This window comes from Sinohyriopsis cumingii, chromosome 6 (genome assembly GCF_028554795.1).
Source record: "Sinohyriopsis cumingii isolate HCF-2022 chromosome 6, ASM2855479v2, whole genome shotgun sequence".
In the NCBI taxonomy this organism is placed as follows: domain Eukaryota; kingdom Metazoa; phylum Mollusca; class Bivalvia; order Unionida; family Unionidae; genus Sinohyriopsis; species Sinohyriopsis cumingii.
In genome coordinates this window covers 7,411,769-7,426,405 of record NC_142966.1, presented here as the reverse complement: position 1 = coordinate 7,426,405, position 14,637 = coordinate 7,411,769, and the positions used below count along the sequence as shown (strand labels likewise).

Genomic DNA, 14,637 nt, shown 5'->3' with positions numbered 1-14,637 from the left:
CGAACTAAACCCTCTCACCAGGCTCAAGCAAATTAACCCCATTTTATATGCTCTAAGCAAACTTACCCCCGCTCACCATGCCTAGGCGAACTAAACCCTCCACCATGATCAGATAATCTAACTCCCCTCCTAACTCTCCTCAACTTGCTCACTCAAACTAAACCCTTTGCAATGCTCAAGCAAACCAACCCCATTTGCTATGATCTAGCAAATTAACCCCCGTTACTAAGATCAAGCAACTTACCCAGTCAAGCAAGCTAATCCCCTTTATTATGAGCAAACAAGCTAACCCGCTTTACTATGCAGCAGTCTTCATTATATCTCGAGGGTATTATGTATCATATGGTAAAATTAACATTGGTCAAAGTTGACTTTCAGTTTATATATAATTGTACATGACCAGAGAGTGATGTGATTCCCATCCATTTTATTTCAGACTGACGCGTCTTAATCAATAATGCAAGCGGGCACATTCGGTAAGTGTGATGTTGCGTAACGGCTGATATCACCATCACATTTTTGCTATGCTTTTGACGTGCACATGTCAGACTCCCAGCAGGGTTCGAGGTGGTGGTATGCCTGGTATAAAACCGTTTACACAACTCGCGTCATTTTTGGGGGGGGTCGTCCGCCCGCCACCAAAGAGAATAAAAAAATAGTTGACCATGGTGACCCCACTCACTCTGCTGCTGAATTATTTCAAATGCTGTTCATTCATTAGATCTCTTGAAATAAACCAATTATTACCATGTATTCGTATATATATTACATTATATCATTCTCCTTTTAGGATATTTTAATCCTATTTCGAACTTTCACATTCTTATTTTTTCAATTCAGAATTCCAAGGGACGTTTATGGTTGCGTTCACAGAATTCGGGAACTTTTTTTCGATCTAGCATACAAAGATCGCCCGCAAGAAACAATCTCAAGAGCAGTTGAAACCTCAAAGAATATACTGAATAGATATCAAGCGTCTGAGGTAGGGATTATATTATGCCCTATAGGGAAGATATGAGGGAGTCTTTTATGAGCAATGGTGCACCAATTTAGGAGTTCATATTTTACCATACAAATGTAGTAACCTTTTATTATATGTTCATTTATTTCTACTTAAGGATGAATAATCAACAGAGCATACTGAGATAAACAAATTATATGAAATTATGCTAGATTGCAAAGTAAATAGAAAACCGTAGGTTCATCAATACACAGGAACAATATTAAGCGCACATAGTGTCACGGAATTAAACTCTTTTATTTATTGAATACATGTACTCAGGTTTCGTTTTTATTTTATTTGTTTTTTTATTTTGGTGTACAACGATACCCGATGGTGATTTATGCATATTGTGTCGTATTTCGAAATAGTGAGTTCATTTCATACCATGCCGCACGTGCGAAGTGCTCTCGATGGGACGAACCGAATGCCTACAATGCACAGACTATGTCTGTAGTTGTTGTTGTTTAACGCCATTTTTCAGCACACGATAGGCTATACATGGCGGCCAGTATTAATGGTGGAGGGAGAACCTGGGAAATCCCCAGAAAGAACCACCGACCCTCGAGAAGCTACTGGCAAGCTTTCTCATATACCCACATTGGCCGAATCCGAGACTCGAACCCACGCAGACAACGGTGAGATGGCAGTGATCCGTAACGGAGAGTGCTTTAGACCACTCAGCCACTCGGGGCCCCAACTATGTCTATGTATAAATACCAAATCGTACGTACATTTCTTTACATTACGGAAAAGTCTTGTCAACCATCATTCTGCTTCAAGGACTTGCACATCTTCAGCTGTATAACTGTCTGTGTCTGTGTCTTGAGTGACCAAAGTGTTTAATGACCGGGGTGTCCAGTGGGTCTTATGTCCGGAGTTTCTAATGTCCAGTGTCCGGAGGGTCTAATGTCTGGGGTGTCCGGAGTGTCTAATGTCCGGGGTGTCCGGAGTGTCGTGTCTGTGTCTTTGTCTGTGTCTGCGTCTAGAGTGACCAGAGTGTCTAATGTCTGTGACCGGAGTGAATGTGTTTGGAATGACCAGAGTGTTTAATGTCCGGAGTGTCCGGAGTGTCTAGTGTCCGGAGTGTCTAATGTCCGGAGGGTCTAATGTTTGGAGTGTTCCAAGTGTTTCGAAGTGTTCCGAGTGTCCGGAGTCTGTAGCAGCTGTGAAGCTGAATTGTGCAGCCGTGAAGCTGAAACAGTGTGCTGATGACGGAATGTATCTCCGTACATGTAATTTGTTAGCCGTGGGCTAATTTTTGGGGTTCGTAAAAGCCAGTGTACCTTTCAGGACTCTAAAGATAAGTTAAATATCTGTCCCTTTTTTATCACCATAATTTAGCAACCTGAGTGAATGCATTTTACTACATGAGTAAATTTTACATCGTTTACTACCTGAGTAAACTATATCCATCGTTTCATTGTCAAATCATTGTGAACCATTCACCCCTTGTCTTTGTATTTGCTAAATTAAATTATTTGTATTTTTCGTCATTAAGTCTGTGCGTTTTTATGTTAATTAATCCAATATTTGATTATAAATACACGCACAGATTCATAATTTGCTCTTTCAAGTCATCCATTATTAAACATTGTATTTATATCATTGTCAAAAGTGTTATGTGGTGAATCCGAAAATCCCACCCGATTATCTTGTTACAAATGGTGTCAGAAGGGGGATCATTTCGGATTTAACGGAACACTAATATTGTTTCATTATATTTGTATGTTTTCTTGTGTGTTTCAGACGCTTTTGACAAGACCGTGAGGTTGAGTAAACACATAACATTGCTATATTGTTTGCATATGTTTCATGTTTTTGGTGCCTTCAAGAAGGAAAATACGGTTTGTTGTAATAGGTTGGCACACCAAACTTTTGAAATGTCATCAATGAAAGAACTTGTAGAACTGGGGAAACAGTTAGGCTATGATGGGGAGTCCCTTAGAAATTTTGTTCGTGAAGAACAGGCTAGGGAAAGGGATCAAAGGTTAAAGGAGAGTGCTTTTGAGAGGCTGAAGATAGAATTAGAAAAACAGGCCGAACAGGAACGTATATAATGGGAAAGGGAAGCAGAGAGGGAGAATATAGAATTAGAAAAACAGGCCGAACAGGAAAGGATAGAATGGGAAAGGGAAGCGGAGAGGGAGAATATAGAATTGCTTAAAGACGTAGAAGATCGGAAGTTAGAAAGGAAAAAACAAGTAAGGTTAGAAACTTTGGAGATGGAAGATAGAAATAGGCAGAGGGAGTATCAAAGAAATTCTGAGCTATTGCAAACTAAAAAGGAGGGTTAACATGATGTTAAACAAAGAGGTCCAAAATTGCCCCCATTTGAAGACGACAAAGATAGCATGGATGGTTATCTAAACAGGTTCGAAAAGTACACCAAGGTACAAAAATGAAAGAAAGAAGATTGGTCGCTTCGTCTTAGCGATTTGTTGAAGGATAAAGCGTTAGACTTGTATTCGCGTTTATCTGTGGCCGATTCGCTGAATTATCTTGCGTTGAAAGATGCACTTCAGACGAAATACAGCTGACCGAGCAAGGGTTTCGCAAGAAGCTTAAGTATAGCAAACCCGAGAGAGGCGAGACATTCACCCAGTTCGTCAGTAGGACGTGCAATTCCTTGCAGCGATGGGAGGAAAGTGGTGAAGTCGTTAAGACATTTGAGGGTCTAATCGATTTCTTGCTTCAAGACCAACTATTGGCAATTTGTGGCTATGAGTTATATTTGTTCTTGAGGGAAAAGTCCTTCAATAATATATATGACATGGCCACACAGGCCGATTTGTTCGCTGAAGCTTGTGGAGGTTCACAGAACGTCATCACGTGAGACAACAAAGGTGGGAATCAGGTCAAGGACGAGAAATCCAAGGAACCTGAAGAACCTGATAGGGATAACCAGGGAAGGCATAAGGACAAGCAATGTTTCACTTGCAAGGAGTGGGGTCATATCTCCCCAAATTGTTCTAAGCGGAAGGGACCAGTCCAGAGAGTTGCGGTAACCAATGAAGGCAGACGGTCGGTAGAAATCGATGTTTCCTAGCAAGTTAAGCGGAGAAGCAGTGTACGAGCCAGTGGTCCGTGCAGAGATCGGTCGCTATACGATCCAATCGGTATAGGCAAGTGTATTTTCCCCGAGGCACGGGTACCGACGGCAAATGGCACTCTCAACGGACAGGAAGTGGCTGTTTTAATAGACACATGGTGCAATACTGTAGTCGTGAAACGTAGCCTAGTCCACGATGATCAATTGCTTGGGTTTAAATCGCCTTGTATGCTACTAGACCAAACAATTGACCACGTTCATGTCGCAAGGATAGATATCGAAACACCTTTCTTGACCGGAACCTTGGAAGCTTTGTGCATAACCAACCCGATCTATGAACAAACGATTGGCAATGTACAAGGATCTAGACTCCCGACCATGTTAGACTTACGATTTCCGATTATCCAAGCAGTGCAAATTAGGGCTCAAGTAAAGGAAGATAACAAACCTTTACGTAAATTAAAAGTAACGGAAGCCATTACTGATATGTACCGCGAAGAATTTCAGAATGAGCACAAACGTGACGCGTCTCTACGTGCAACCGCGGTGAAAGCATTATCGGGTATCGTGACGAAGTGTAAGAACGGGGGTTCCTCTAAACTTCGTGCTCGAAAAGGTTTAAAGTGTAAGGAATACTCTACACTTTCTAGAATGTTCTTGCAACTAGTGATCCCCCAGAACTTCAGGTCGCATGTACTGAAGGTCGCGCAGGAGTCGAGTATGGCGGGTCATTTAGACATGAAGACGACAACATATATGGTATTAAGAGAATTTTATTGGCCTGGTGTCAATAGCGACGTAGCGCGGTTCTGTCGTTCATGCGATGTTTGCCAGAAGACTGTGTCTAAGGGCAGGGTAGCTAGAGTACCATTAGGTCAGATGCCCTTGATAGATACTCCGTTTAAAAGAGTGGCTGTTGTCATAGTGGGACCTATATTTCCACATACAGGTCGGAAAAACCGATACATCTTGATGCTGGTAGAATACGCTACCAGATACCCCGAAGCCATAGCTTTACCATCGATTGAAATCGAACATGTAGCCGAAGCGCTTGTAGACATGTTCAGCAGGTTCGGAGTGCACGAAGAGGTTCTTACGGATTGTGGAACGCAATTTACCTCAGATCTCATTGCATAAATTAGTAAGTTGTTGTCCCCTAAACAGTTGCGCACGACACCCTACCAACCTATGTGCAATGGGTTGGTCGACAAATTCAACGGGACGCAAATGTTGCGACGGATGTGTGCGGAAAGACCTAAGGATTGGGATAGGTATCTGAACGCAATTTTGTTCCCGTATCGTGAGGTTCCTCATGAAAGCTTAGGCTTCTTCCCGTTTGAACTACTGTACGGTAGGACAGTTTGTGGTCCTATGTGTATTCTACGCGAACTGTGGCCAGACGAAGTCGGGGATGAAGACATTAAGACTACTTACCAATACGTAGTAGATTTGCGCGACATAATAGCACAGGTACGTGCCTTATCTTACAACAATGATGTTATAACCGCATTAAAAGAAAATTGCTTGCACTTTACATATAAATTACACAGACAATGGTTAGATTCATTCTAATCGAGTTCTGCTTAACTGCACTACATCATTTTTAAATCTTTGGATATTGTAAGCCCTATTCTATCTTTGCTAAGATTCATTTGCTCGAATAATTATCATATCGTCAGACGAGCGCCCATTTGTGGTTGATTGTTCAATTTGACCGTGATTATCAATGTCTAGAGGACAATTGGCCACAATGGTATAGCCCAAATTGAGCGTATATTGAACCATATAATTAATAGATAAAACAAATGGAAATCTGGGTAGAAAAATAGAATAAAACAATACGGGACCCCGTTTGCAGAATATAACAATTTAATTAATTAGATGAACAAATTAAATTGTACAAGACCAATTGTCGGATTCACCTCGACCAGACAAGTAAATTAACAGATAGTTCTAATATGCAATTAACAGTTCCATTTACACAGATACGGCAAATTTCATCACGAAATCCATTGAAAGTTTTGAACTTTAATTGTCCAGCATGTGTGCATAATCGGATAACTGGTTGCTGATCACTCCTCAGAATCAATATAGCTTGTCGGTTGGAGTTGACTTACACAGCAATACTCTTGTTCCCTCTGGTCGTTCACTCTTCGATCGGCCGTTACCTATTATATCAGTCGTGGATTCCCGTGTCTTAGGCGTGAAATGTGTTTTCCTGATAAATAAAATAAATGCAGCATAACAACGAGTCCTTCTAAACTTCCTGAACTGAATATACACCCATCTCTCCTTTACATTTAAGAATGCCAGCATCACATTCACAACTAGCATTTCACTGCTAATTTTCGCCAAGTCATAACATTGCATTCAATACAACAGAGCGGTATTTCTCAGCGTATTTTCGATGTTCGATCTATCCAAAAGACAATTAAGATAGTACATGAAATTAATGTATTCCGCCAAGAGAGCTAGTTATCATTACTAATTGATTGATAGCATAGTCTGCCCTCGCTAAGTGACAATTAAGCCCATGCAGTGTGAACTATTTATTATTCACTATCTTGAACTAAATGTCGGCCACTTGCACACATACGGCCGACAAAAAATAACAGTATATCCCGACATGCGCTCAAACGTTAATAAAACCGATTCATAGTTAACAAGAATGAAGATCTTAGTTAAACAAAATTTGCTTCTTAGTTTAAATATGCTATTGCTAACAAACAATTCATTGGCAGAAAGCGTCACACAGACCTAATAATAATCAATTCATATAATACATGATTCATATATCATTTAAAACACATCATTTCAAACAATTTGTCTTCAGACTCATATAAACGTACAATACCTTGCTTTCAGATTCGCTCTTTCCACTTTAGCAGAGTCGCCTCCTTACACCCTTGGTTACTTGTCTCTCAAAGGCTCTCAATTATGCGTCATTTGTACAATGTTTACGAGGGTTTACACTTCCCTCGTAGTCAGGACCTTTCGCCTCACACCCCCACCCCACCCCGATTACCTGTTCTGCAGCGAAATTCAATTTTAAAACAGGAGATTTGGCCTGGCAAATACAACGCAAATCGTTAACTTATCCAATCGGAACTCAGGCTTTCTAACCGCCATTATTAACAAATGCCCCTATAGGATTGGAAAAAGTTTGCATTCTCATATTTCCTTAATATTGCAATCACTGCAAAGTTTCAATTTATGACAAATATTTAAACAAGTACAAACGCTGTTTCTGCTCCATTTCAACCCTTGAGATTTCGATAACCAAAAACTCAATCTTTTACCCTTTACCAGTATCGTCTAACATAGTTATCAAAGGGGGCTTCAATAATAATAAATAATCTCAAATCCAGATGCTTTCAAATACTAGCGCCCTTAAACATGGTTTTAACTCGAAGCAAAATCGCATACATCAATTTACAATTGCTATATGATACAATACAAATAGCAACATTTCAATTTGTTATTTGTTGCAATGACATCTGCAAGATTAACACTGTTACGAAAATCTCACTTTTAAAGTTTTAGAAAGCTAGCACAGTTATATCAAGCCACTGTCACCTTATACACATATTAGGATCCTTCTTCACCAAAAGTATTGAACACATTGTTACTAATATTTGTTATATAAGAAATAGGATGCATCATAGCTTAAGAGCATTAAAGTCTTATTTTGCCAAAACTCCCTAACGTACTTTGAACTTTGAGCTAACTCGGTCTAGTGATGAAGAGTAGTATTAGTTCATCACGTGTCTTTATTTCGTCGCCAACATCATTATTAACAACAACATCGCAGTGTTCATTTTGCTGATGGATTATGCAGTGGTGAAAGTACATTAGTATTGTTCTGGCACATGCATTTGCCATACCAGCTCCGATGATCAGAGTTATAAACTTGTTCACACGAGTGTAATTTAGAACACAGTAATCTGGCTGCTGCAACTTACATGAAAAATGGTACACAAAGCAAGAAACAGATCAAAAAGTTGGATGAACCTTTTGCGAAATATGTTTTTTTTTGCACATGAAATAAAATCTTCTCCATTACCATGAACACTTTCTTGGCTGTAGTCGATAGGAAGAAAATGCAATCGCCAAGCTACACTTTTACAGCTGGGCTGCAATTTGTCTCGCTTGATATAATTTAGCCACGATATTCTTTTTATTGTACATTACTAAGAAATTTGATCTACCTCATACAAGTGTACAATAGCACACATCATCCACTCATTTGCATTACAGATCGTTCCATTAAAAGCCGTTTGTGTAGTCCTGTCACAAATCTGGACATTTAATAAAAAGTTCAATCGCTAAAGCTAAAAACGGTCATTTTTTCAAGATGAATGGAGAATAGATGCGACTGCAGAACAATATGAAAACATTTTCATAAATTGAATTCAAAATTATTTAAAAGTTCATGATTTCCTTGCAGAACTAACAAAACCGGCAATATTACTAGTATAGAGCAGCTAGATATTGCAAACGACCTAAATACCTTTTTTATGTCACTAAATTCAATACTTGAAGGACAGTCTTCTAAGTCGCAAGATTTTTGCCCCTTATGAATTTTGTGGAGTCGAAAATTTCATCTCAGGTCCAGAAATCTCCGGCAAACTACTCAGCTGAAGTTACTGTCCATTCAAATGCTACCTTGATAAATACTTGTATTGGTACATGAATCTTACAGCTAATCTGAAAATGTACCCAGTCTTTAAACAAAGCAAGCAATTATAAGCCTATATTCATTTTAGCAACCGTATCTAAACTAACTGAAAAATCTCAGCTCATCGTTGCCTTAGATTAAGATACCATCCGTTATATATCTTCATGTTACACAAGTGAGGAGTAAACATGTTAAACTGCAATTGTTTAACTTGAAGGTTTTGGCGGGAGATAAATCATACAGGTAATTATTCAATATCGTCTCATCAAACAATCAATCCGAGACTCGCGATTTTAAGGGCTAAAGACCCAGTGGTTAATATGAACTAAAGTTCGAGTTGATATATAGCTTCATAACGCGCATGTTGCACTGGGTACGCTTTAAACAATTATCCAGGAAAAATCTCCCTGCCCTTGACAAAATCCCCCAGAAAAAAAGATAGAATGTAATCCCCTCCGCCATTAAGTTTTTCCATTTTTTAAACAGTCACAGATATATGGTATTTTATGAAATGGGATAGGTAAAAGAAAATCTGATATATCATCAAGTTTTAAAGTTAACTATTGAATTGCATATATATATATATATATATATATATATATATATATATATATATATATATATATATATATATATATATATATACAACATTATTACAACTCAGTACAGATGTGTTTATATATATTATATATATATAATGTTTAACAATATATTATTGAATGAGGGAGAGACTGGTACTCAGATTCTTGCGTTGATTTAAATATTAAATCACTACACACTACATAAATCATCAATCATTCTATTGCAGGGCAAGTCGCTTGGTGAACAGCATTGGTTCTTGCATGAATATGTTCAATGGATCCTCGGAAAGATTGACGGTGTTGAAAAATACAACCTTTCCGGCATACTTCTGCGGCTGCGTGTATTAGTTAAAATATTTAGCCCTGAGGAGGTAAAGAGTATATAGATGAGCATACTTTGTTAAGGAATATATCTTATCAGGTCGCACGTTAGCGGTTTATCAAGATGCTATACTAGTTCAGGGCGAAAACTTTCACCTGTATAAAAGCATAACAAAGTCTGTTCGAATACGTGTAAAGTTACATGCAAATAATAAACGCTCATTGGGCAGTTGGGAATATTTGCAAAATAATGTTCGTGCTGTTAATCTATGGTCATATGAGAGGTGAGCATTTTCCACAAATTAATTATACATGTCGTGGAGACGGGCGGGGAATCAAGCTCAATGTTAGGATTTTCATTTAAGCTCTTGCACGAGCAAGGCTGAAACAAGAAGGTGCTATTATCAAGCAGCATATGATGTCCATGCGTAAATTTAAATTCATTTACCTGCAAGTCAAGGCAAGCTACCAGTAAAACCCATGGATATCTAGCAGTTATACAGTGGATAGACTAACACAAGAAATGCGCTAATGTCTTGAATCTGTATAAATTATGGTTATACGTTTCTGTTGTATTTTTTTAAAAAGAAGGAATCTCCTCAGGGCAAAAAGGACGAGCTACAAAAATTGCAAAACCAAATAGACAAGCTTAGGAAGAGCCTTGACGAAGAACGGGTCGCCAACGACGAATTAGTTCAAAGGTACCAAACAAATTATAGCAGAACAGTTCGTAACTATCGACTCTAGCAAAATGTCTCCTTACGTTTGACAAATGTTCCTCTTTAATACCCAAAGAAAGCAATTGTTGTTGATTTTGTACTCAGCGGACCCCTTGTCTGTCATGTGCCGTTCGCGTAATGACCGTCAACAGCCGAGCTCCTCTTCCTCTCAGTCTAGAATGTTTATGTTTTATTTAGATCAAAATTGATTAATAAGCCTATTAGCAATAGACCTCTGGATGACTTTGATTGTAAGTCACTTGAGGTGATCTGGCATCTGATTGGACGAACGTACTAAAACTATGAGTACTTTATTTTTTGAATGAAATGTGTTCAGATTTGGTATATGTCACGTTCCTTGACGAGTTGTAGCATAAGCAACATATTCAGAGATTAATGAGATAATATGACATCCTATTGGTTGAGCGTTACACCACTATGGAAGCGAATGGTATTTTCACCCTATGTTGATCCGAGTTTTGAAGTACGAATTATAAGCATGTGAAATTAAATTATCTTGTATGTTTGATTGTGAGCAGCATTGGTGAATATAATTAAGGTTTTCATTTCTCTGACTGGCAAAATAATTGTTATCACATATTAATTATATAACTTGTCAGATTTGCATTAAAATTGGTATGTAAGATCAGTTCCATGATGAATGATATGTACCCAATATAATTATGTGATTTGGTGTCTGATTGGCAAAGCTAATGCTATCGTCATTGGGTATTTATTGCTGAATTTATTTTCATACAAAGTGAAAAAACAGCTTTAATTATAAAGGCCATATAACATTTTCTGAGCTTGTTGCACCTACGGATTGGATTTCTGTACAGATCTAATAAGACGGCATTTTAAACATATAATATTTTGTCAAGGAAATATGGGTGCATTTACGTAATAATCTTGCACCTGCTCCGCTGATTAAGTTACTGGGACACACAAACACCATATCCGCAAAACATGTGTTAAAGTTGAGGAATAATGTCACACGAACAAAAACAACTATATAATATTTCTATTGGTGATATTAAAATTGTATACGGATCAGTGAACTAATTTTAGTTCATATTATCTTATATTGGCTGAGATCATTGCCATACTATTTACTCTATGGAGTTCACTGCAAGTCTTTTGGGCAGACAATATTTATAAATTTTAAACGAGTTCTGATAGAATAAAGAACTTTATATGCTTAAGAAAAGAAATAAATTTAGTTAATTAGGTGACACATATGTGCATTCTTCAGTGTACACACAGTGCTACGTAAAGCAACAGAGATGTCACAAAAGGTTAGTATATCTCTCCAATGACTTTCCATTGTTGCATTGTTTGCGATCATTATATCTATCTACATATTTACTATCATGCGCTTACGTGCTTTCTAAATTTTGTTTTTGCGTGTTTGTTTGTGCGTATGTGCATTTGTACAGCTACGTATATTCAATCATAGATTGAGCATTGTAGCAGCAGACAGAATAAAGACAGGAAATCCTGAAATAGCGGACTTGTCTGATGCTAATCGACCGATGAAATTGGCAGAGAAATTCAACGAACTGTATTCCAATGGATGGGCCGATGCGTATGAACGCTTGCAAAAGACAGAGAACAACATCAGTTCGAATTATAGGAAGCCCAGTTCAAAGAATGGCGATGAGGACACAACCCGAATTCTTTTTCAAGCACTAAAGGTTTGTATTTTAGTTCGTTTGGTTGCCCATTTTCTCCGTTTGTTATTGCATTATACGTAGAGAAAAATAATATTTTTATATAACATATTAATGACTGTAACAATCAGTTAATTGTTTACAATTCACGGCAAATGCACGCACACGTCAGCATTTGTTTCGTAGGAGAAAGAGCGAGGCATCTGCAATCTGACGTTAACACTTTGGCTATTGAAAAATTGTTTATTCCATGTAACATTTTGATAATATAAGTGAAGGCATACAAAATTTTAATTTGCAGATATATAAATAAATAGTATGGCCAGCACTGAAGTTACAAATATTTATGATATACACAGGTTTATGACATTAGATAATTATCGTACAGTGTATGTTTAGCATTTGCCGCTTCCCGTAGAAAACGCATACAATTAACAGCGAACATTTTATCGCTAACCCTGTTCTGATTTCAGGTTGCAAAGCAATACTAATATCTATATAATTTCATAAACCAAAATAGTTAAATTAGTGTGTGAAATTTAAAAGAGCGCAGACACCGTATTTAAGTAACTTTGCCAACATATTTTCCTTTCAGTCTTGCTATGAGTGGAGTCAGAAAGCCGCCGATTGCCAGAGAAGAGCAATAACAAAAGCTGGGATGGGAAACATAGATTTCCTTACTGATCTAAAGGTAATGTTTTCATCATAGTAGACGAAACTGATAATTAACATTTTAATGTGCCCATTCTTCTGCTAATTTACATTTATTCAATTTGACTTTTCAATTTATGAAAATATTAAGCTCAAAAGTTCGTGGGAAAATTAAAGACGCTTGGTGCGAATATTTTATTTTACATAATAATCATATTCCTTAAATAAGCCATACACTGATTACACACAATAAAGAATTAGTACACTGACTGACACATGACATTAAATTCCTTAAAGAAGATGTACCTTTACTGAGACATGACATTAAATTCTTTAAAGAAGATGTACACTGACTGACACATGACATTAAATTCCTTAAAGAAGCTGTACACTGACTGACACGACACTAAATTTCTTAGAAAAGCTGTACACTGACTGAGACAACATTAAATTCTTTAGAAAAGCTATTCACAGACTGACACATGACATTAAATTCCTTATAGAAGATGTACACTGACTGACACGTGACATTAAATTCCTTAAAGAAGCTGTACACTGACTGACACATGACATTAAATTCCTTAGAGAAGCTGTACATTTACTGACACATGACATTACATTCCTTAAAGAAGCTGCACACTGACAGACACGTGACATTAAATTCCTTAGAGAAGCTGTACACAGACTGACACACGACATTAAAGTCCTTAACGAAGCTGTACACTGACTGACACATGACATTAAATTCCTTCAAGAAGCTGTATACTGACTGACACATGATATTAAATTCCTTAAATAAGCTGTACTCTGACTGACGCGTGACATTAAATTCCTTAAAGAAGCTGTACACTGACTTATACATGACACTTTATTCATTAAATACTTAAATAACCTGTACACTGACTTATACATGACACTTAATTCCTTAAAGAAGCTGTACACTGACTGACACATGACACTTAATTCCTTAAAGAAGCTGTACACTGACACATGACACTTAATTCCTTAAATAAGCTGTACACTGACTTATACATGACACTTAATTCCTTAAATAAGCTGTACACTGACTTATACATGACACTTAATTCCTTAAATAAGCTGTACACTGACTTATATATGACACTTAATTCCTTAAATAAGCTGTACACTGACTTATACATGACACTGAATTCCTTAAATAAGCTGTACACTGACTGACACATGACACTTAATTCCTTAAATAAGCTGTACACTGACTGACACATGACACTTAATTCCTTAAATAAGCTGTACACTGACTTATATATGACACTTAATTCCTTAAAGAAGATGTACACTGACTTATACATGACACTTAATTCCTTAAAGAAGACGTACACTTACTGATAAATAAAACTAAATTCCTTAATGAAGCTGTACACTGACTGACACATGACATTAAATTCCTTAAAGATGCTGTTCACTGGCTGATAAATAACATTAAATTCCTTAAAGAATCTGTACACTGACTGATACGTAACATTATAATCTTTAAATATAATATGCACTGATACATAACATTATATACCTTAAAAACGCCACGCATTGATATATAACATTATATTCCTGAAATACAGATAAATCGATAGATACACAGACAGATAACATTATATTCGTTAAATAAGCTATACACGAATACATAACATACATTTGCATATGAGGGACGTGTATGTTATGTTATATTTAATTACAAGGATTAATGAATCTTCACCCGAATTTAAGCGTTGCTTATTCTATAAAGGCATCTTTGCTTATACGTGGCACTACTGTCCTTTCAGTCATCTATTTGTATGATTGGTGCTTGCTTTGATCAGAGACCCTGTGCAAATAATGAAGGTTGATTTATGTGCTCAGAGTATGTCATACTAAGCAATATTAGCCGGAGACCATCGCATATATAGTGGGGATGACGTATATACAGGGAAATATTTGATGTCACTGGGTTAT

The 14,637-nt window shown here is 37.3% G+C and overlaps 1 protein-coding gene across 6 annotated transcripts in view; it reads left to right on the top strand.

The window, feature by feature from the left end:
• The window catches only part of LOC149796328 (uncharacterized), a 90,711-nt gene that overhangs the window by 51,318 nt on the left and 24,756 nt on the right, over nt 1–14,637 (top strand). For 5 of the 6 annotated variants that reach the window (XM_089960991.1, XM_089960996.1, XM_089960997.1 and 2 more), the window contains 5 exons: nt 841–982; nt 9,539–9,682; nt 10,221–10,333; nt 11,808–12,045; nt 12,617–12,712. In XM_089960991.1, the coding sequence (XP_089817117.1) occupies nt 841–982; nt 9,539–9,682; nt 10,221–10,333; nt 11,808–12,045; nt 12,617–12,712 (733 nt within the window). The remainder of the gene's footprint in view (nt 1–840; nt 983–9,538; nt 9,683–10,220; nt 10,334–11,807; nt 12,046–12,616; nt 12,713–14,637) is intronic. The other variant, XM_089960995.1, reaches the window with a different exon arrangement.